The following is a 21460-nucleotide window of genomic DNA, read 5'->3' as shown; positions in this document are numbered from 1 at the left end:
TTTACCTCCCAGGGTCCGCCCAATCAGGAAAGCGGTGGGGTCGCATGTACACAACGCGCCGCCTGTGCATCCGCTGAACGAGACCGCCGCGCATCTTACCAAGGTAGACTACCAGCGCCGCAGATTCAACTCGAGCTGCCAGCTCCGCGCTGAAATGCTTCAATAAAGTCGAATACGAAGATTGAGCATGGAAGAGTCTGCGCCGAAGCGGCGGAGGGTTTCTCCCCGTCTCAGCAGAGAACGCGACGAAGACAATAACGAATCGACCACTCCGCCGGACCCTCCCCCACCACGATCGCGAATACCCAGGAGACCTTCCTTCGCGTCGCCAACAAGAGCAAGCCTGTCCCGGACGAATCCTGATATCCTGCGAAGAAGAAGTCGAAGTCTGAGTCCATCAAAGGCGGGTTCCGGCAACCCATCAACGCAATCTACCACCCAAGATGTTGCTGGCGAGGGTTCAGCCGCCCAACCCGAGAGCCAGGCAGAGAGATTCTTAGAAAGAGGACCTGCGCGCCCAAGGAGTAATATGTCGGGATCAACTGCAGTCGAATCGACCAACCTGGGCTCTCCAGCGCGGCGGATGGCTCTTGAATCGAGGGTCAGCGGAGCTTTGGCGTCTAGGCTACGCCGATCTGGCGGCATACCCGTTCCGAGACCACTTCCTGAACCCGGACCTAACGACGATGAGGACTTCAACCCTTTTGCGGGACGCGTCTTGAATCGCACGCCTCCTCGTCATGGTGCCGGTCTTGGAAGAGTACCTCCCCGTCAGCCCGAACCTGAGCCTGAACTCGACCAGGAACCCGAACTCCCGCCTACGCCTACGCAGAGAGGCCAGGCTGACCCTGTCGTTACGACACCTCCTCGCGGCATCCACGATACACCATCGAAGAAGAAGCGGCGGAATGCTTCACCGTCTAAGAGCTCGCCACTGAAGCAACCGCCTCTTCGACCACCCGAGTTTTCTCAAAAGGCGCAGGAGCCCTCCAAGAAGGCCATGGCACGGGCTGCCCGAGAGAAGAGCCCGACTCAGATGGCAAAAGAGACAAGATCAACAACAGGCCCTTCCGGGATGCATGAGGCGCGTGGAATACCAGTGCCTGATCCCTACTCGGAGCTCAAGGAGACGAGAGACGCGCTTCAGGCGGAACTCGCCAAGTTGGAGGCCGACCTGGAGCTTGCAACCGATGAAAACGAGCGAATACGTAAGGCGCAGTCGCGTCGATCCGGTGATGTGCAGCCTTTGGGACGCTCTCGTCAAAATCAACTCCTCGACTTGCTACGCCGTCACCTCGTACCACCTGAGAAGGAAGCCAAGCCAGATGCTGCGCAAGGATGGTTCGACATGGCCATGAATCCAACATCATGGCTTTCGTTTGGATCCCTAGGGCAAGCTCAGCTTTCCATACCAAAAGAAGAGTCAGAAGAACTCCCTGCTCCGACTTCGCACCACCCCATACAGATGACCGCCGTCGACGAGCTTCCATACCTTCAAGCCTTTACCCCCTTTGAGTTTTCAGCGACAACGAACATGCTGCCGAAGGAAAGCGATTCCGATCCTCTACTTCGGAAACACAACATCGTTATCAGGTCGGCTCATCCGGCGGGTCTGTTCATGGCCAAGATGGAAATGACTGTCGACACGGAGAACCTTCAGATCAAAGAGCTTGCAGTACCCCGCCTGGACCCTGCAGCCGTCGCGGAACTCGGTCCCTTCGTCGAAAAGGTCACAAACGGAGGCTCCAACACTCACATGAACCGGAACGTCAGCGTGGTGACTTGGGCAATGTCCGAGTGGTACAGAGTCGCCGTTGAGAGGGCAAACGTTTGGCACACCCTCGACACCGAACTCGGCGACAAAGAGAAGCTGGCGCAGAGTGTGGCGAGGATACGGACACGACGGAAAAAGCGAAGGAGAAAGGATGACGATGAAGAAAATAGTCAAGATGCGGATAGTGCCACAGACAGAACCCGGACTGAGAACCTGCCTCGTTCAGTACTGCTGCCTCATCTGGGAAGAACAGCCTACGAGATTCCGATACCGGGTGCCGTGAAGGAAGAAACATCGTGTTTGAGATTACAATGGCGGATTGATTTTGACTGGACAGGCGAGGCGCAAAGCAAGGTTGGACTGGTGATTGGCATGCCCGGCAAGTGTGAGTAACCCCAAGGGACGCCTTATGTCACGTATTGGACTAACATCAACTAGGGCATTTAGGTGACGAGCGTGGTTCACTGGCAGCAGCATCGAAGGTTTTTGAAAGATTTGTTCAGGGTAATGAGGGACCGATGACCGCGGTACGAACTGTCGTTGCATTGCTCGCGGGAGACACGTTGTCTTGAAAGGATACCTAGTTCTATGCAATGCTGGTTACCTATACAGAAGTAACTTCATGCGGTAGATGGACGTATCATGCAAGTCCAATATTTATGGTGTTCCCATAATCTAGAGACCCCTCGTCCGTTCTCCTAAGCTCCATATCAGTCTCGGCCTGCTTAAGCCTGTTCAGTATGGGAAGGTACGTAACGTAGTGTGTGTCTATCGATCATCAATGTCTTACAGACAAGAAAAGGGAAGGACCGCTCTTACTCCTACCTACCAGGAGTCAGGGCGAAAAAAAGAGTTCACCCCCCCGGTGCCGGTTTAGGGGCTACATCTCTTGGTGCTCACGCTAGGATTCGAACTCGGGATTTCGGTAGCCTGTCGTCGAGTAGGCTGTGGGCGTAATTAGCTGTTGACCATAAACCACTCCACCACCCAGCCAGTTTGACCTGACCCGTCGACCTAGACGGGCGCCTGCTGGCTGGTGACAGGTTCGGATTTGAAGAGGTATATATAGGCTTGGTCGGTGACGTATTCAGTTGACTGGGTGAATACACATACCAGTAGCGCAACAAACTTACACGTGTCGAGTTGTTCACGTTTATGGATTTTACTTTTAATCTGCTAGACTGTCTACGGTGGTCTCGCAACCAGGTCCACCTACTAATAAATGCAAACTTTCTACGGAAGGAGCCATTGACTTTGCCCCTTTTCTATATCACTAGTAAGAACCCCCCATCTTAGGCTGTCGAACCCAAGCAGAAGAATCTCGTGCCGTTACTAAAATCTAGTAGGAAGGACCACCCCGGCCGCTGCCAACACCACCGCCACCGCGGCCGTAAGGTCCATAGGGACCATATTCTCCACCATATCCGCCTCCACGTCCACGACCCTGGCCATTGGGACTACGGGTTGGACTACCATTCGAGCCCTCATCATCGGAGAGATAGCCGTTGGTATAGCCGTTGGTATATCCGTTGGTCATACCGTTCTGGTTAGGAGAGCCACCGCCGCCCCGTCCATAGCCGCCCGGCACTCCAAACGGAGCCGCGGGACTATTCCGGTACGCATCGCTAGCACGGGGACCTCGAGCGGCAGCACCAGACATGAATGCCGCTCCGCCACCATTGGAGGCACCGCCTCTGCCGTAGCCTGTGCCGTTCAAATTAGGCCCGGGAGAACCGCGGCCAATACCAGCGTGGGTGAACGGCGGGCTGCGAGGAGCAGGACGCATTGGAGTCAGGGGGTTCTGCTGTCTGTTCCCGTTGATGCCATTCATGCCGTTGGGCGAGGGGCGGAAGGGGATGTTAGTCGAGCCACCGTTGATACTGGGACCGCCGCCGTAGGTTGGCCCGGAGAAGCCTGCGCCGTTGTTGGCGTTGCCGGTAAATGCTGCGTTGTTGCGGGCGGCGTTCTGGTTCATGTGCCAGTATGCGTCTAGGACGGAGAAGCCGTTCATGTTTCCGGGGGAGAGACGGCGTGGGGGTGTATCCCCGTTGTTGGAGCTGCGGCCGCTTCTGGACATTGTGTTGAGTTCTGGGGTTGTGGATTTCGGTCTTGATGGCTGATGTTGTGTGTACTTTGTGCTAGTAATAATTTGGTTGTTTGCAGAATCTGTAAAGTTCTTGATGATGATCTTAAGAGGGAGAAAGGGGTTGGTTAGATTGCTTCAAGATTGTTTTTATAGATGCTGAAAAACGTTTAAGTGAATCGATGCTGGCGGTCCTCGTACAGTGAGTAAAGCGTTCGTGATGCGGTGGTTTTTGCCTTGAGAGCTCATGTCGGACGAATCTCCACCAGCCATTCACTGTGCTACTCGAGTGAGTACTTCCGCATCGTAGAAACGTGAATAGTTTCTGGGTTGACTATAGACACTTACAGGTCTCGTTCACTCGCCAAAATTAATCGAACAGGCATCTTTAAGACATTACATGCGCGAATAGATAAGTTCGTGCCAGTCAAGCTACTTTCTCATGGCAAGGAGTCGTTGGGATTTCACGCCTGACTTTTCAGAAAACTTAGTCTTGCTAGATTTTGGCAACTCGGCTCAATATTTGCAAATCCTACAATTCTAGGTATCGATATGATAACAGGAAGATGCAAGAAGCATATTCATACACATAGCTTTTGATATAGCAAATCGGCGCGCCCATCCGGTGTCAGACATACATGCTTCCATACTTATTCTGCACAAATCAAAGTCGCAGTACGTAGTCACTGCTGAGGCCTCCAATTTAATCTTAGGGGTTAGACATATGGTCGATATGAAGGCTTTGTTTCCAGATGGGCGCATGTACTAAACCATACCATCGTCGTCACTAATAGGGTTACAGTTTCTGGGTTACTACCTTACTATGGACAGGCAGAAGAGGCTACTTTACGAGGTTCTGAAAACTAACAGGGTTGCTCAAACACCTATCAAGGGAGGGGAACTACCTATACTTACTTTTGTACAAACGAGTATACTCCATCTTGGCCAGCTGTTCAAGGCCTATGTGAGAGTATCCTCAAACTGCTGATGCTGAGAAAGAAGACCAGCAAGCCAATTCTGGAAACCACGACTTCTACTGAGCGCTTTAATCGTCATTGCAAAATTTGAAGTAACAGTAAGGTAGTATTCAACCTAGGTACTTAGCTACCGGACAAGTGTTCAAGTCGAGCTCGAATAGTGGTTTCAACGGCTTGGACTTCAGACTGCCGGCGAGGCCGAATGTGGACCGTTGCTAATTGGGTTGATCATTGCGCACACTGAGGGCAACTTCTAGCTGTTCTCAAAGACCAGACTATGGAACGCAGGTCATCACGCGCTGGAATGCGTCCATGTCGCATTGATAACTTCTTCTTTGGGTGCATCAATAATATAACTTCGTCAATACAACTTTGGCTAAATCTAAACTTCCACTGATGTGTGCAAAGAAGCTAAGTGTTCTCCCGTCATGAAAGGGCAACTGTGAGGCCGTTGTGACGTCTCAGGATTCGATACCGCAATGTAGCGCTGACAAGCCATTCGCATCGTCGACGGCCTAGGCAGAAGTTTGACCGGCAAACCATCTGCGCCACTTTCGCAACGGTCGCTGATGAGTTTGTTGAGATCCCCAAGACTCTGATTGGGGATAACCTTTGGATCGCTACTAGCTAGCGATCCCAGCCAGGCCTTCAAGACGTCAATCCCCCGCTGAGGAATTTGTCGTACGGAAGCCTGTTCAGTCATCTCCAGCCACGGATCGTTGAACGGCATGGCCAGGCAGTACGGAATATTGCTGCCGAAAAAGTTCATTGGCATCGGGCGAAACATGCGTCGTCGAGACTCGGCAAGCTTCAAATACTCCAGAATCCAGGTCGCCTCGTTCAAGTTCTCCGCCACTTTGTTGGTGTAGTTGGAAATTCGAATTTGATGCTCAATGAGAGGTTTGTCCAAGTTGCACAGGAACTCAGCCTCTGGCCATTCGTCTTGAAGTTTATCCAGGTCTCCTTTGTCGGCCATCCTCTTCCGGACAGCATCGATGAAGTTCTCCTCGAGGTTGTAACTGTACACAGATTCACCGGTCGTTGGATCGGTTGTCGGCGTATCCAAGAGTTTGGCCTCGACGGGGATGTACTGCATTAACTTAAGACGCCTCCAGGAATAAATCGGATTCCAAAAGTCAACCATCTGCAAGGCATTGAAGGTTTTCTCAGAAAAGAGTTGACATCGTGCTGAGTCTTTGTCCTTTCCCAAGAACATCTTCTGAGCAGCCCATACGCCATGCGCGTCATCCACAGAGCTTTGAAGGATAACCCAAGGATTATCCCCTTCGCCCCATTGCTGAACGGCGAAGTTGACTTGGGCTCCTCCATGAATATCCTCATCGCCATTTTCGAGGGTCCCCATGAAGATCCCACCGGAAAGGCTGTTCGCTGGAACAACAAGTTGTGCGTCTTTCACATTGGCTACCTCCTGTAAGGTGCAGAGCTTGAGTTCCCGCGAAGCCCAGAGATAAGACGGCCCGTCATACGTGAAAGATGAAATGGAATACCTTCTAAACCATTGCTCTTGAGTCAGGTACTTCTTTTTGTTCTTTTTGAATTGTTTTTCGTTCCAGGCCGTCAATGCAGCTGGAGTCTCTTTGAGTATATGGGTAGCTAGCCACTTGTCGTCATCAAGACTTCGATTTGGCTGGATTTGTCAATAAGTACATTGCAAAAGGTGTGCCTTTTTGGCGAGGAGAACTGGCAGTAAAATGAAAGCAACTCACCAGTAGATCACTGTAACCTCTGAGCATTTCATAGCTGAAGAAGTGATCCGATGGTACAATGTTGGCATTGTTGGATGTAGCAGCAATGTTGATGTTGGTCGTCAGGAAAAAGTGTGCTGCCCAACGCTGGATATTATCGGGGCATGCTTTAGTCTCCCCTTTCTTCGTCAAGAAATCCTTGTTCCGCCGGCTAGTAAACCAGACTCTGACAGAGTCCAGCACTATTCTCTCGAAAGTCTCAGCAGATTGCACACTTGCACCGTAGAGAGGGGGGAATCCAGGATAAGTGAGCCATCTCGCCTCCGTAAGCTCTGTAATGAGCTCTTTATCAAGGAGATCTGTCACTCCTCTACCTCCAACAAGCCAGTGCATCCAAGGCCTATGACCGCGTCAGCAAACTCCTTGGCTTATATCAGCCCAATGATAACTTACTTGTGGATCTCTTTCATGACGATTCCTCCATTGACATGGCCATTCAAAGGACCCAGGTATGCCTTGCCTGGAGCATCAAAAGCATCCATCGAAGAACAGAGATATACCCAGCCGTGCTGCTTTTGGGCTTCGTGATTCGAGATGTGCTGAGTTCTGGCTTCATCATTCATGATAAGATCGCGCTGCCATCAACATCAACTTTGCACACGCGACAGACAATGAAGTTACTCTTACAGCATAGTACCTGAATTGGCCATCATCACGCGACCAACTCATGATGTGGAGGATATCTTTTTCGGAGTGGATGGAAGAGGAGCTGAAGTGTTAGCCGGAAAGACGGCAAACTGTTGATCCGTTTACTTACGCTGCTATAAGCACAAACCAGGGCGCCCACGAAACAGACCCGATTGGTGCCTTGCCATCTTTCTTATGATTTGCATCAGTGGGAAAGATGACGGAGATGAAACGAAGCTCGGATCTGAACCAGGACTTCTGCTTGTTCCTTGGGACTGTTTGACCGTCGGCGACGGCGTAAGTCTGCAGGATTATGTCTGGATCCTCTGCCTGTCGTTAGAATCAATCAGTCCTGACGAAAAGATTTCACTCACCCCAAAACTGGGTCATCAGCTCATTGTACGTGTTGTGCTTCCTAAACGCCTCATCAGTCTTGAGGCGTGTGCCCCAATAATCGACGAAGTCGTCATTGAGTTGTTCAGGCGTGGCGGGCGTGTCTTCATCAGGATACGGTTCTTTTGTTTGTGGCCTTATTCCACGAATGAACTTTCGATACCAGAGTTTCTGGTTGATATCTTCATAATTCCCACGCTTAAGGTCAGCCATTGTGTCTTGTGCGAGTGATGGGACGATACTTGCTGCAAAAGTGTGGCAAGGAGTGCTTGGAGATTTATGCTGAGTTCAAACTCTTGAACGTCTGCCGCGACAGGGTGAAAGACCGCGAGTGGCCAAGTGCATTGGTGAGACAGATGATACACTGCAAGCAACCTCATCAAGCTTCATCACATCACGTCTCACTCTAGAGGCAATTGAAGCCAGCGACACAGATGTGCCGTGGCTTCAGAAACGCTACTTAGTTTTTGATTCAGACATGCGGATGCCCTCTGAGCTGAGCCTTCGTAACCAGTCGTATGTGCCCGATTAGCAAACGGGCCTTTTGTGGCTTGCTCTCGAGAAGCTGAATTCCATTTCCGTCGGAGGCTAGGCTCGGCCCATTCATTAGCTCGTGGTTTATGATACGTGACCAAAAACATCGGCTAGAATACCCCGCACACACCAGACTATGGACCAGACATAACCTTCCCCAACATGGGTAAAGGCCTGTGAGGACGTAAGCCTCTATCTTGCTCTATCAACTCTCGATGAGCGTTTGATTCGTCAACGTACGCTATGGGATGATGAGACATATCAGAGTCAACAACTATGTCTCAATACGAGCTTGTACAATGGCAAAACATGCTGCAGGCTAGGTTCATCAGCCGTTCGATCTCAGCCAGCCTCAGAGCGGCCAGACTTGAAAATCTGGAACAAATGTATGCATGGTGTATCACACAGCTCGGGACATTGTTTCCGGCCAATTGTAGGACAATCGTTACTTTCATAGTATTCGAGCATGTCCAGAAGATAGAGCAGAGGCATTTCCCTTTTGAATTTCAATTCATTTCACAAGTTAACTGCGGCTTCTCACGTACTCCTTCCATCTTCACTGTTGTCAGTTCTATACCGAAATGTCTGAACTCGAAAAGCTCAAATTGTTTCATCCTCCTGCTTTCTTGAAAGATTTTGAGGGCGAACAGCTTGAAAAATGGTCCACGACTGTTGATGGCTGGTTCGGTGACGAGATAGCAGGCAGACTTCCAGGGAGGAAGATTCTGACTCAGTTCTTTAACCCTCTACACTTTGACTACAATTCGTCTCTGCCTCCTATACCAATCACTTGGGTTGGCTTCCCTCTGAATGCAAGTTATTTACCACATGGTCTTCTATGCACTCGTCTAAATGGTTTTTAGGTCAGAATCAAGCAGCCTACGGATGACGCTCGATGGGCATACGCAGAGGATCCGGAGAACCAGCGGGCTCCTCCAGGACGCTTGCATCCTGAGATTCTGAAGTTCCATAGGAAGAACGAACAGACGGGGGAGGATGAAGTTGTTGAGGTATCTCGACAAAGGGAGGATCGTTGGGTGATGGACGAATACTTGGAATGGTCTACCAAAAAGGTTGATGGGGATGTTCAGATTGTGAGCTTCACTTGCGAAGGTCCAGAGGTAAGTTGTAACCAATTCTTGTTTATAAGAATGATCTTGGTACTGACTGATGACTAGTACTGGAAAGAACTTGCCAAGTATAATCCCATTCTGACCGAAACTCCCATCAAGAACCCAGCAACCCAAAAGCATGAGAGGAACAACAAGATTCTCAACATTTATAAGAGGCTGAACCCCGATTTTGCACATGAGATTAAAGGAGATCACCTAGTGGACGACGAAGGCAAATACAACATCTATAATAGGTGGAATGGCCACACCAATACTGGCACCATTGCCCACCTCATCCAAATCAACAACAGTCTTAGTGCCGAGATTGACATCGCTGCTCAAGCCACTGTCGCCAGAACCGACTTGGTGTACGGTGAACCTATTACGAACATGATTACTCTTTGTGGAGATGGATCTGCCTATGGTAATCCGAGCAGGAACTCTGACCCGACTGTGAGAGACTCTGTTACTGTTCAGTGAGAACTATTCGAGGCTGACGATTTGTAGATTGGTGCCGCAGTCAACGAAGTCTGTCGCTTGGCTCGCGATACAGTGTGTCACATCCCGGTCACAATCTCTGTCAAAGATCCTGTCGCTCTGTACATGTACGACGCAGACTTCTCGTCCTTCCTGTTAGATCGCACCGGTAAGCGAAGAGGAAACGTTCGAGAAATGGTCCCGGTTCCCGAAGGGGTCTTTGACTGGTGTGACCGTGGTGATATTACCAAGAACATGGGCCTTCATCTTCGCGTTTCTATTCCAAAAGGTCTCAAGACTGACGACAATGCCCGCGACCTGAACCTGAGCGATCTTTTCGACCAAAACAACGGAGGTCGCTACGTGCATTATGGAAGCCAATTTGCCGACTACATCTTTATGAGTGTTTCTGGCGTTGTTGGCCCGAAGCCAGAGCCTCAGAAGGATGGAGAACCGTGGCCTGGAAAACCTCAGCCTGCACTTACTTACACTGAGCCGTACCTCCAGAAGCCGTTTAGTGAGCCCAAGGTCTTGGGGAGCCCCGATATCTTCAAGAAGATGGGAGAAGTCGATGCGAGTGGCAAACCTTCTGATCGAAAGGGCGACCCGAGGGTTGAATTCAATGCGGTTGTCACAGCTTCTGATCTAGAGGCAATGGATCTGAGGGTGGAAGCAAAAGATGGACCATCGGGTTATATGGGGATGCCAGAGCCCGGTCCTCCTAACGGGCCGGACTACCAATCCATCACTCCGAAGGCCATCTACTAAGCCAATGGGCTGGAAGCCGAGAGAAATTGCCAAATGATGGCTTTGACTGCATCCAAACGTTTTCTTACAGCTGTTATTCGTTAGGCCTCCAACATGATTGATAATTCTTAATAACTCGCCAATGTCGAGGCTCGCATTCCCCTGACTGAAGCTGCAATGAAGCTGATTGGATCAATGGCTCGTTGCTTTACATAAGATTAACAGTTGAAGACTCTGTATTTCCCATTACACTATTGGCTTAAAGCGACGATGTCTGCTATAGAACAATGCGAGAGTTTCTCATGGGAGTTCAACCGTATACGAACTTGTTTTCATGTCTCGTATTCGGCGAGCTGCATGCTTTCAATAGTCACTTTGCAGAGAGCTCAGCTGCCTAGCTTAGCTCGACGCCACCTAAGACGCAACTGGGGATCTACGGTTCCAGACTTTCGAGTGACTGATAGAAAGTACATGTATGTCTCTCGGCGACTTATCGATGATGCAGAATCCATGATGCAACCAAAAGAGGATATTATGATGCCAAGACGGGATTTCAGCTCGCCACTCATATCAAGTCCAGCCATTCTGGAGCTCGTGAGGTGCGCCTTATCTATAACCCTTTGTTTATAAGACAGAAGGGTGGCAGATCTATCAATCAAGATGTGTCTTTGGACCCCATACTTTATATATGTTGGATTACTGACTGCTCATGTTCGCATACTTCAATCTCTCAAAAATCTCCCTTTGTCGCTCAGCCTGGAGCGATTCCAATTTTCCCATCCATTCTAATTGAATCCGAATTCTTACCCATCACACGCTCTTATTGGCAAAGATGACCACTTTTAAGTCACCGGTTTCTATGGAAGACGTTCAAAGGACACCCAACTGGGAGGACGACATCTCTTCTCTCATCAAAGCGCCCTATTGGGTGACCAAGAATCCCAAGGTAATCGGTCAAAGGTGGATAAATGAAATGCTTTACTGGGGCAAATGGGACCTTTCCAACTATGACGACGTCAGAAAAAGGGCACTTGGTATCTACAGACATCTTCGCTCTAAGTCAATGCCCGTAACTCGAAACCCAGATCATTATTGGCCAGAGAGTGCTCTCGAGACGTTTCGCATGTGGGCAAACAATGGTTTTCCGCGAGACTCCGACTGTCAGCCTACGAGATCCCCTGTCCAAGTCATTCCTGAGCCAAAAGACCCTCCGATATCATTCAGAGTGAGGAAAGACATCATGAGCCTGAGCCGCGAGGAACTCGTGGTTTACCAGGCCAAGCTAGACGACATTCTTGGCGCTCGGGAACTAGGGTCTAAATGGCAGGAATTGGGACTTCTTCGTGAGTTAAATTTCCTAACAGAAATCAATGAGAGGGGATTAGCTAAACATGAATTGTAGATGCATACTGGTGTCTTCACTACCAGGAAGCCACGTTCCTTTGGCATCGGGCTTATCTGCGATATGTGGAAGAATTGATCGACTTCCCTATTCCTTACTGGAATGGATATGCGAAAGAAGCTGCATGTGCGACATCCGAGTTCGCTGGAATTCCTGCAATGTTCCTTGAGCAGACCTATCAACACCCGGGAGGCGAAACCAGACCGAATCCACTTCGCTTTGCCAAAGCCTTGGATGGAAAGTCAAAAGATGGCCCGGGTAATTCTAGTACCGTGACGCGGGATCCGATCTTAACGCAAGGCCCAACAGCTGCTGGTTGGAAAGAGAAGATTGAGCTATTCAAAATCTACCATGAGCAAATATCTCACGCTTTGCAGCAATCAACCTATACAACATCAGAATCAGCTCAGCACTTCGGAAAACCCTGGGCAAATATTGTTGATTTCAGCGACAAGCAGCCTGACGAATACTATCCGTTTCGTTTCGACTTTGATGGTCTGTTTGAGCAAGTTCACGATAACTTCCATGGCTGGGTTGGCAACGACATGGTGAGCTGTTCAGCCCCTGGTCTGTCTGGCTACCATTACTAACACAATGCTAGGCCGACAACACTTATACTGCTTTTGACCCCATCTTCTTATCCTATCACGCCAACATGGATCGGCTGGCTGGTGTTTTCATGGATGCAAACCCAGAGAACCAATTTACTTCCCGGTTCCCGCTGCAGCCTTTTATCAACAATGGGACCAGCGTCAGCTATGATGACACGCGACGCTGGCACTATACCACTATTGGTGATATGGCCAAAGACACACGTGCATTAGGCTACATGTACGGCGAGCCTGCAAGCCCTGATTTTGCCACAATCAGAACAGCTGAAGAGAAGGGTATTCGCTCTGCTGTATCCAGTGGAGGACAAGCCATTGTCTTGCCGTGTGGTTTGCCGGGCAAGAAGAAAGGTTCTTCCGACATTGACTCTCTCAACAGTTCTGGCCCAAAGAGGCTCGTTCCTTATGTTGTCTTTACTGAAGTTGGATGCACTGTCTCCAGCTACAGAATAGACATATTCACCCCTAGAGCCAGTTCAACGTGTCCAGATGCTATGAGCAACCACGGGTTTATCGGTCAGATTACACGGCTAGGGATGGGGCGAGGAAGAGAGGATTCAGGACCGCCGAACAAAGGCAGATGTCGCAAGCCAAGTGCAACCAGAGTTCTTCCCGCTGAGAGTTTCCAGGATCAACTCTCTCGAGGTGACAAGTTGAGTATCATTGTAACAGATTTAGAGACGGGCAAAGAGGTTGAGGAAGGAGAGTATATGCAAATGTCAGGGTTCGTTCCGAAGCTGGTGTGGCTGCCGGTCAATTGAACAGCATTGTGTGAGAGAGTCTTGGCTCACCGTTTCCTAATTTGTTTCTCAGTGATCACGGCCTTTCGTGGCACAAAGATCCAAAATCAGTCGAAACTCACATCAGGGATCGGCGGACACCTGGGGGATGTATTGGCGCAAAGATTGCTTACACCATAACACGGCAGGCCGCATGCATGACGCCGGCTAGTTATTGGTCATGAGGACACCATAGCAACTATCATATGCCGGAGGCCAGCTGAAGTAATAGCAAAGACAACTTGATGTGGATATTGTGTGACCTCGCGTCGACGCAACATTAGAAAAAAACTTCAACATAGCGGCAAGCCGCCGCACCTCCCAGCCCGTCTGCTCACTGGCTGTATTGTATAAAGGGCCATGGCCCCTTTGCTTCTTCAAAACTGACACAATATCTTCTCTCACAATTATAAGCCTCGCAATTGCATCGACATTCAAAATGGCAACGTTGAATTCTCTCAAGCGCGATCTGAGGCAGCAGGCCGCATCCCATGGACCAGGACATGTATCAAACCAGCCCTTATCTGATGCACAATACAGCGCCGGGTTCAGTTTCTTTGAACCAGGTTCTAGATGTACTACATACCGAGACTTTATTCTCCCTCAACTATGTCAGCTCCTCAACCCAATTCTTCGCTCGCGGTTGGGCATCTCGGTTCTAGAGATTGGACCTGGACCGAGGAGCGTGCTTGGAGATCTGCCCCGTGATATGAAGCGGAAGATCAAACGGTACACCGCTTTTGAGCCAAATAGTCTCTTTGCTTCGAGATTAGAAGCAGGCCTTCTATCAATTGAGGAGGCTGCCTTGCCGTGTCTTGAGATGGGTCCCGACATTATGAAGGCTCCGTTCGATCCTGAGAACTCACTTAAGGCCCTGGGAGACGATAAGTTTGATATTATCGTGTTTTGTCACAGTATGTACGGCATGACCTCTAAAGAGGATTATATCTGTGCCGCACTCGATCTTCTTGAACAGACAGCAAACAGCAAAGTCATACTTTTCCATAGACATGGCCCGCTGGGCCTGGCTAGTCTGGTCCCTCATCAAACCTCCAACTTCCCGACCGGCTTAGTTCGCGTGGCAGACACCGATGATTCGCTCGACTCTTTCGCCTCGTTCATTGCAGGCTTTGTACCAAAGTCTGACAAAGTCCTACAAGAATGGCGGGAAACTTGTCGCACAATCGGCCGCCGCGACATTGGCGACCTCGTCTTCGCTGCGCCTGAGGTCATGATGACCTTCTCGCGACACTCAACCGGGCTACCAGACTTGACTTCACAGTTGCCGGTAATTGCTGGGGACATGCATGTCAAGAACCGAGAAGCTCGTCTCCATTGTCCTGCCTCCATGATCAGACCAGGACATATCCATCAAGTTCAGGAGTGCGTTCGATGGGCTTTGGAGCACCGAACTGCGTTGACAGTCGTGGGTGGTGGACACAGCGGTCATTGCGTCTGGCCTCAAACTGTCGCCATTGACATGAGCGCCTTCAATCAGGTCCATGTTGTTACGGGGGAGGCCGGAAGCCTGGTCATGGCCGGTGCTGGTAGCATGACGGGAGACATCATCCGCGAGACCATGGCAAACGGGCTCACTGTGCCTCTGGGATCCCGGCCAAGTGTTGGAGCAGGCTTGTGGCTTCAAGGCGGCATCGGGCATCTGTCCAGACTTCATGGACTCGCTTGTGATGCTATTGTCGGTGCGCTTGTCGTCAGCGTCAACTCAGCAAAGATTCTATGCATCGGTCGTGTACCTGCGCAACACCGACCAATCGGTGCCATACGCCCAGAGAACGAGGAAGAACTGCTATGGGCTATCAAAGGAGCGGGAACTAACTTTGGGATCGTCCTTGGTGTTGTCTTTGCGGCACATCCGGCCCCAGCGTTCTTGGTCAGGAACTGGGTCATACCGCTGCGTGACGGCGATGAGGCGCAACGCAAGCTTGCCGAATTTGACCGGGATATTGCCAGTCAACTTCCTCGGCACAACTCTGCTGACGCTTATCTGTACTGGGACACTGGAGAACTCCGTCTCGGTGTGACCATGTACGAAGCTTCGACTGCTGGGGAAGTGCCTAGAACTCCCATGCCTATTCCCACACCCGTGGCCACGATTCTGGGTCCGGAGCACAGCATCAAGATCGTTGACAGCGTCAGGCTCTTTGAGACTGAGATGTACATGTCAGGGATGCACGGCGGTCACGCTGGAGGCAAGACATCCTCGTTCAAACGCTGCCTCTTCCTCAAGGATATCGGAAGTGCCGTGCTTGCAAACGCGTTAGCATCAGCCGTCCGAACTCGCCCCTCTCCGCTCAGTTATCTTCACCTCCTCCAAGGCGGCGGAGCAATCCGTGACGTGCCGGTATCAGCCACCGCCTTCGGCTGCCGTGACTGGGACTTTGCCTGCGTCATCACCGGCGTTTGGCCTCGCGAGCAAGACGGATCTGTAGCTGCCCGGGTGGCGGTGGAGTGGGTCTACACCGTCGCCGAGACCTTGCTACCGCTGAGCACTGGAGCTTACGGTGCCGACCTTGGACCGGATCCCCGGGATGCAGCACTGGCAGCTAAAGCCTTTGGGTCAAATGGTCCTCGTCTAGCTTGCCTCAAATGTCTCGCAGATCCACGTCGTGTAGTTGCTTACACCTGTCCTCTTCCACTGCGACCACTTGAACCGGGCCTCATAATCGTGGTTACTGGGGACAGCTGTGCCGGCAAAGACTACTGCGCTAAGATCTGGGGTGACTCTTTCAACCGATGTGGCATTACTGCGCGTATTGCCAGTATAAGCGACACCATCAAGCGGGAATTCTCGGCGGTTGCGGGTGTGGACTTAGATCGATTGCTCAGCGACCAAGAGTATAAGGAGAAGCACCGGCCGGGCTTGACGGCGTTCTTCCATGACCGCGTACGTGAAAACCCTCATCTACCAGTGGATAATTTCCTAGACGTTGTCTACGGCGCTGCTGGTGCGGGTGTACTGCTCATTACAGGCATGAGGGATGAGGCACCTGTCGCAACTTTGGGCCATCTCGTGCCAAATAGCAGACTTATTGAGGTTCGAATTAGCGCCGGATCGGGTGTCAAAAGACTGCGGCGAGGATTCCGCAATGGCATCGAAGATCGCGATGGCTCTCGAAAGGAGGATGACGAGCGAGCAAGGCGTGTCATGGACTACAGGCCCAACTTGTCTTTCCACAACGATATCCCGGGAGGTGACAATGCGAGAGCCTTCGCAGAGCACCGCCTACTTCCATTCATACATCAAGATCTGAAACGGCTGGGCGATATGGTGCGTATCATACCAGACTTTCCAAGTCCTGGCATCGACTTTCGCCACATCCTCGACATTGCCCAGACACCGGGCGGTCTGGCATTATGCACCTCTCTCTTTGAGTCTCACTTTACGGGAACTTGGTCAAATGTCAATGCCATTATCAGCTGCGAGGCGGGCGGCTTCATCTTTGCGTCAGCATTGGCGTTGCAAGTTGGTCTACCGTTAGTTCCGATCCGAGAGGCCGGCAAGCTACCGCCGCCTGTTGTTTCTGTCGCCAAGTCTGTGTCTCACATCTCATCGGGGCCGAACATGCTAGAAGGAAGAAGATTCGAAATGGATCAAGATGTGATTCGAACTGCAACGTCGGTTCTAGTTGTAGATGACGTGTTCGCGTCTGGGGAAACGATGTGCGCGGTTCTGGAGTTGTTGAAGAAAGCAGGACTCGAGGCTGAGAAAACCAGTGTGATGACGGTGGCTGAATTCCCATGCCATCGTGGCAGGCAATTATTACGCAGTCGTGGGTTTGGACGAGTTAGTGTTCAGAGCCTCTTGGTTTATGAAGGGCTCTGATAGCAGCAATCCAGGAGAATGACCTCTTGAGCTCAGCGACTCAAAGTGACTGTGTTAGATGAGGTCACCACATGTCTGCAAACGTTCTCTACAACGTGGGACTGACCTTACTGACAACTGCCGAGCGTGATTCTCGTCGATGCTGAAAGCTCCCAATGTGAATCTGATAATAATTTGGAGAAGTACCATAATCACTAGGCGCAAAAGCCTGTAGAACGACATCTGACTAGTTTGTAACCCAATTGTCGAGAGCACTAGCCTTACCCTCAAGCTGCTGCATAACTCCTCATAAGGTACTTGTGCAGTGTCTCTTGGCTGTTGGTTGATAATGATCCTTTTCTGCGATAACAATTACCCCGCGTTTGTGAGGCGCAGGACTTTCATGCCGTAGCAGCCATCTCTCTATTCCCCCCTACTAAACATTAGGTCGAATTTTGATTATCCCTTAAGATTTACCTGGGTCATCTTATCACACCATCAAGTCACCAAGCCTTCACAACCTTCACCAGCCTCCATCCAAACGCATCGCCAATTCTCACCGCAAGTCGTCTAGATATGGTCGATTCAGAGCTCCAATACTGGGCTCCAAGCGGGGCCATCTTTCCCGGAGGGCCCAGTACATGGTACATTCTCAGTAATGACCAGAGAAGAATAATAGCAGTCACCATGGATGGGCAGCAAGAAAGCGAGGATCTAGCCGTTGAAATCCTCAAGAAACTTATCGATACTCTCCCAGCTGACGTATACGCAATCAAAGTTTCTCCAGAAGGGAGTTTGATTTCCATGTCCAACGACCCCGAAGATGACGAAACCTCTTGCGTATATTATCCGCCTCTAGAGGAGGTTCAACGGCCTGAGGGTATCAGAACAATCATTCGCTCTGAGCTAAAGGAAATTGATCGGCTCGGTCCCGACACTGATCTTGTGTCGTATCAGCAACATCCAAACGACAATGAACCAAAGAAAGTCGTCTTCAAATACTACTTTATTTTCCAGTTCATTCATAGGGTTTGGAATGAACTGAATCTGTGGATGCGTCTCCCTCGGCACCCCAATATCGTTCCTTTCGATCGGCTGGTGGTGGATGAACTGAAGGGCCGCGTTGTTGGGTTCACAAGTGTATATATTCCTGGCGGAACACTTGAGGATAACCAATCTCGCGTGGTCAAACTCAGATGGTTGGAGCAGTTGACTAATGTCGTGGACGTTCTCAACCTGAAGCACGGCATCACGCATCAAGATATTGCTGCAAGGAATCTATTAGTCGATCCTTCGACAGATAACTTGCAGCTGTTTGACTTCAATTTCTCGGACCGCATCGGAGGTCCCTGTTATATCGAAAATCGGAATGATGTCAATGGTGTTGTCTTCACCTTGTACGAGATCATTACTCGCGATGACCATTTCAGGCATGTGCCCCACGAGGAACAGAACCCGGATGGTGTTCAAGGGCTGTCCACATGGCCCAAGCATCCAGAGGTACAGCTCGACCATCCGGTGTCGGAATATCGATCATATCTCAATCGTTGGGTGAAAAAGAGGCGCGAAGCGAAAGGTAACTCTGTTTATACGGAAGCGCCGGAGCCAATCGACTGGCCTCCGCTCCAAACTCCGAGAAGAGAGTACACCACCGTTGATAAGGAAGGGAATAAAACTGTCCAGCTGGAAACGAATTGGAGTAGATTACGCCGCAACGAGAGAAAGGAAGGCAACATGACGCTGGGATGGCAACGCCCACCGCGGAACAAAGTTTTGCAGGATGATAAGAGTTAAGTTGATGTGGGAACAACAAATCACAAGACGAGTGCAAAAAGTTGAGGTCACCTAGATGATATTTTCTAGAGCGAGCTCATATTTGGCATTTCTTAAGCCGAATGATGAACAGACTTAAGTGGACAAGTCATCATGTAATAGTATCTCACAAGTTGCCTGATGTCTACCACTTCACTCGAAACTTGGGTGAGTTCAATAATATTGAAGTATGCCAGGACTACCTCAAGAGTTCTGGAACTCATCATAGCGACTTGATAGCTCTTGCATACCAGCTTCGCGCACTGACAGAACTTCCTGGAGGAACTCCTCCTTACGCAAAGGCCCTGGCCAGCCGCACTCATAATACAAGTTCTTGATACCCTAGAAGATGTCATAAGTAGGTCAATACTCACGTTTTACACATACTTATGCAGAGAAAGTCACCAGTTGATGCACGTGTTTGCTCACCTCCGATCCAGAGTCCCCGCTCTGCAAAATGCTCTTCCCGAAATCTCCCGCCGCAGGAGCCGGCACAAGTGTTAGAGAAGAAATCTGTGTTCGAATCTTGTCAAAGAACTCTTGAAACGAGAGAGCCTTCGCTTTGAGCCACCACATTTGCTGTTCGTCGACCTCAGCAGGCTCGTCGTCAAATAAGTAGTATTCATCCGCGTGAGGATAGACACAGCCTGACAAATGAGACGCAGTTGATCAGTACATATCTGGCAAGCTTAGAGGGTTTGATTTCACCTCGATCGGTATCGATTACCCATGTGATTCCTATCTCTGACTCCTCACACGTTAGGGTGATGAGATGTGGTGGCATTGGGCCGTCGAAAGGCGCTAGGCCAAGTGCACAGAACGACCTCTTGTGCCAGTTGACGCGGCGGCCGTTCTCGGGTTGCCAGTGCTCATGCAAGTAGGATATAGCCATTGACGCGAAATAAACCTCGGTGTTCTTTTTGCGGGGATAAGGAATATGTCGAAGCAGCTGAACAACCTTGATGTCGCGACCCAAGATTTGCAAGGCGTTCACATTGAGGTCTTCGTCGGACCATCCTGCGGGCTCTGGTGGCCAACGAACATCCTCGGGCTCGAAGTAGGCCATGTCAATCAGCAGTTGATAGTGTTTCTTGATGAGCGATACGAGCTCGTCGTGGCTGTAGACGAAGCTTTCGGCCTTGGTAGTACGCTTCTTGCGGCGGGTCATGGCTAGAGTGCGCAGGTAATATTTGACTGAGTGGAAGTTGTTGACGCGAAGATCCACGTGAATTGAGGAAATGAGGGGAACACGCGGTTGGAGAGGCGAGGGTGTCAGGTGCACTCTATAGGCACGCGCCTATTGGATGTAAGGGGTTCTTTGAATAAAACCGACATGCGGGAGCCAAACACATCGAATGATGCCAACAGATGTGCTCCTGCTATCCAACAAGCCTGTTATTGGAAGTCGAATCCAAGATTGGGATTCGTAATATAGCTGCCTGTCAACTCGACCACACACGAGGTAAAAAACTCTCTCGATACACTCATATCAACACCATCCACAAAAAACTACGGTAAGGTCGTGCTCAAAGGCTTTTCCTCAGAAATCTGTTTGATGACACAGGTGAGTTGTCTAAACCTCAATATCTGGCGCGGGATCTCAGAGCAAGAGTTGCTGCAATTGGTGTCATTCCTACTTCACTCAGCTCCACCTACATGTATCCAAATAGGTAGGTCTTACACGTCTAATATCGCTTGCTCAGATACTCTGATTATCGCTGTTGAAAGGGTAAGTGTCATTTCAAACTAGATAGTCAGGCATGTGTTTTACATGCAGTAACAGTCTACGACCCAAACAAAAGAGTGGTACAACTTGCGCCACTCACTCAAATGGTTGAACAAACGCAAGGAACCCGTCTATTTATCGCATCGAGTGCGAATTGATTCAGTATACACATGAGTACTTTCACAACAGGTAACAACGAGCTTCGGTCATCCAGCAAATTGAAAATGTGGAACGGGGTTAGAAAAAAGCTGAAGAGATTTGTAATACTACATGGAACACGAGCAGCGCAAAAAGTGAAACTCTCTCCTTCCAGAATCGAACTAGAGACCTTTCGATGACAAGGGATAAACCATTACAGTCGAACGTGATGAACCAACTACACCAAGGAGAGGACGATCAAGGCTAAGCCTTGCTCGGTGTGGGGTGGTGCGAGAAAGAAATGTCTGAAGAAGCCTGACGATGACCCACCGCTTGACCCTCCTAACCCACCTCGAGATTCAGGTAGTGTATGGATCGATTGACAGCATCTCAAACCCTCTACTCAAAATTATGGACAAACTTGTTAGTTTATTTAAGGACTCAAAATTGGCGGCTTATTACAGAACCTCTTGATCTACTAAATATCGTCACGATAGTGCGATAGATGAGCTCAAGTGTCTAATCCTCTGGGGACTCTATATGTGGGGAATTCCAGAGTCCACACTGAGCATCACATGTAAGACTTTACAATACATGCAGGACCAGATCTTTCTTGGAACTACAGTTGAAACCCTTCCCAGAGTTTATACGCAAGAAGTTATCATTAAGTACTACTAAGTTA

At 50.0% G+C, this 21460-nt stretch overlaps 6 protein-coding genes across 6 annotated transcripts; 3 read left to right on the top strand and 3 right to left on the bottom strand.

The window, feature by feature from the left end:
• Window positions 1-116: 116 nt before the first annotated feature.
• On the top strand, window positions 117-2352 carry HER10_EVM0000295 (uncharacterized protein). Its single transcript, XM_035470083.1, has 2 exons — window positions 117-2159; window positions 2213-2352. The coding sequence occupies exons 1-2, from the start codon at window positions 188-190 to the stop codon at window positions 2344-2346; spliced, it is 2106 nt and encodes a 701-aa protein (XP_035333645.1). The 5' UTR covers window positions 117-187; the 3' UTR covers window positions 2347-2352.
• A 761-nt stretch (window positions 2353-3113) lies between these two features.
• Window positions 3114-4243, bottom strand: HER10_EVM0010232 (uncharacterized protein; the record flags this gene model as incomplete). The annotated part of the gene is made up of 2 exons (XM_035479699.1): window positions 3114-3843; window positions 4206-4243. 2 exons carry the CDS (start codon window positions 4241-4243, stop codon window positions 3114-3116), a joined length of 768 nt encoding a protein of 255 aa, XP_035334317.1.
• Window positions 4244-5216: 973 nt separating this feature from the next.
• On the bottom strand, window positions 5217-7833 carry HER10_EVM0008375 (uncharacterized protein; the record flags this gene model as incomplete). Its single annotated transcript, XM_035477900.1, has 6 exons — window positions 5217-6482; window positions 6562-6940; window positions 6994-7175; window positions 7222-7309; window positions 7358-7553; window positions 7602-7833. The coding sequence occupies 6 exons, from the start codon at window positions 7831-7833 to the stop codon at window positions 5217-5219; spliced, it is 2343 nt and encodes a 780-aa protein (XP_035334186.1).
• Window positions 7834-8690: 857 nt separating this feature from the next.
• On the top strand, window positions 8691-10511 carry HER10_EVM0001422 (uncharacterized protein; the record flags this gene model as incomplete). Its single annotated transcript, XM_035471170.1, has 4 exons — window positions 8691-8966; window positions 9018-9275; window positions 9333-9719; window positions 9774-10511. Exons 1-4 carry the CDS (start codon window positions 8736-8738, stop codon window positions 10509-10511), a joined length of 1614 nt encoding a protein of 537 aa, XP_035333723.1. The 5' UTR covers window positions 8691-8735.
• Window positions 10512-14114: 3603 nt separating this feature from the next.
• HER10_EVM0013149 (uncharacterized protein) lies at window positions 14115-16224 on the top strand (the record flags this gene model as incomplete). The annotated part of the gene is made up of 3 exons (XM_035482516.1): window positions 14115-14167; window positions 14288-16184; window positions 16210-16224. 3 exons carry the CDS (start codon window positions 14115-14117, stop codon window positions 16222-16224), a joined length of 1965 nt encoding a protein of 654 aa, XP_035334522.1.
• A 3077-nt stretch (window positions 16225-19301) lies between these two features.
• On the bottom strand, window positions 19302-19980 carry HER10_EVM0010684 (uncharacterized protein; the record flags this gene model as incomplete). Its single annotated transcript, XM_035480136.1, has 2 exons — window positions 19302-19561; window positions 19623-19980. The coding sequence occupies 2 exons, from the start codon at window positions 19978-19980 to the stop codon at window positions 19302-19304; spliced, it is 618 nt and encodes a 205-aa protein (XP_035334353.1).
• Between the last annotated feature and the right edge of the window lie 1480 nt (window positions 19981-21460).

The sequence above is a fragment of the Colletotrichum scovillei genome (assembly GCF_011075155.1).
Source record: "Colletotrichum scovillei strain TJNH1 chromosome Unknown Contig00005, whole genome shotgun sequence".
Lineage (NCBI taxonomy): Eukaryota > Fungi > Ascomycota > Sordariomycetes > Glomerellales > Glomerellaceae > Colletotrichum > Colletotrichum scovillei.
The sequence above is the reverse complement of the archived record's forward strand: the minus strand, read 5'-3'. Positions and strand labels throughout refer to the sequence as shown.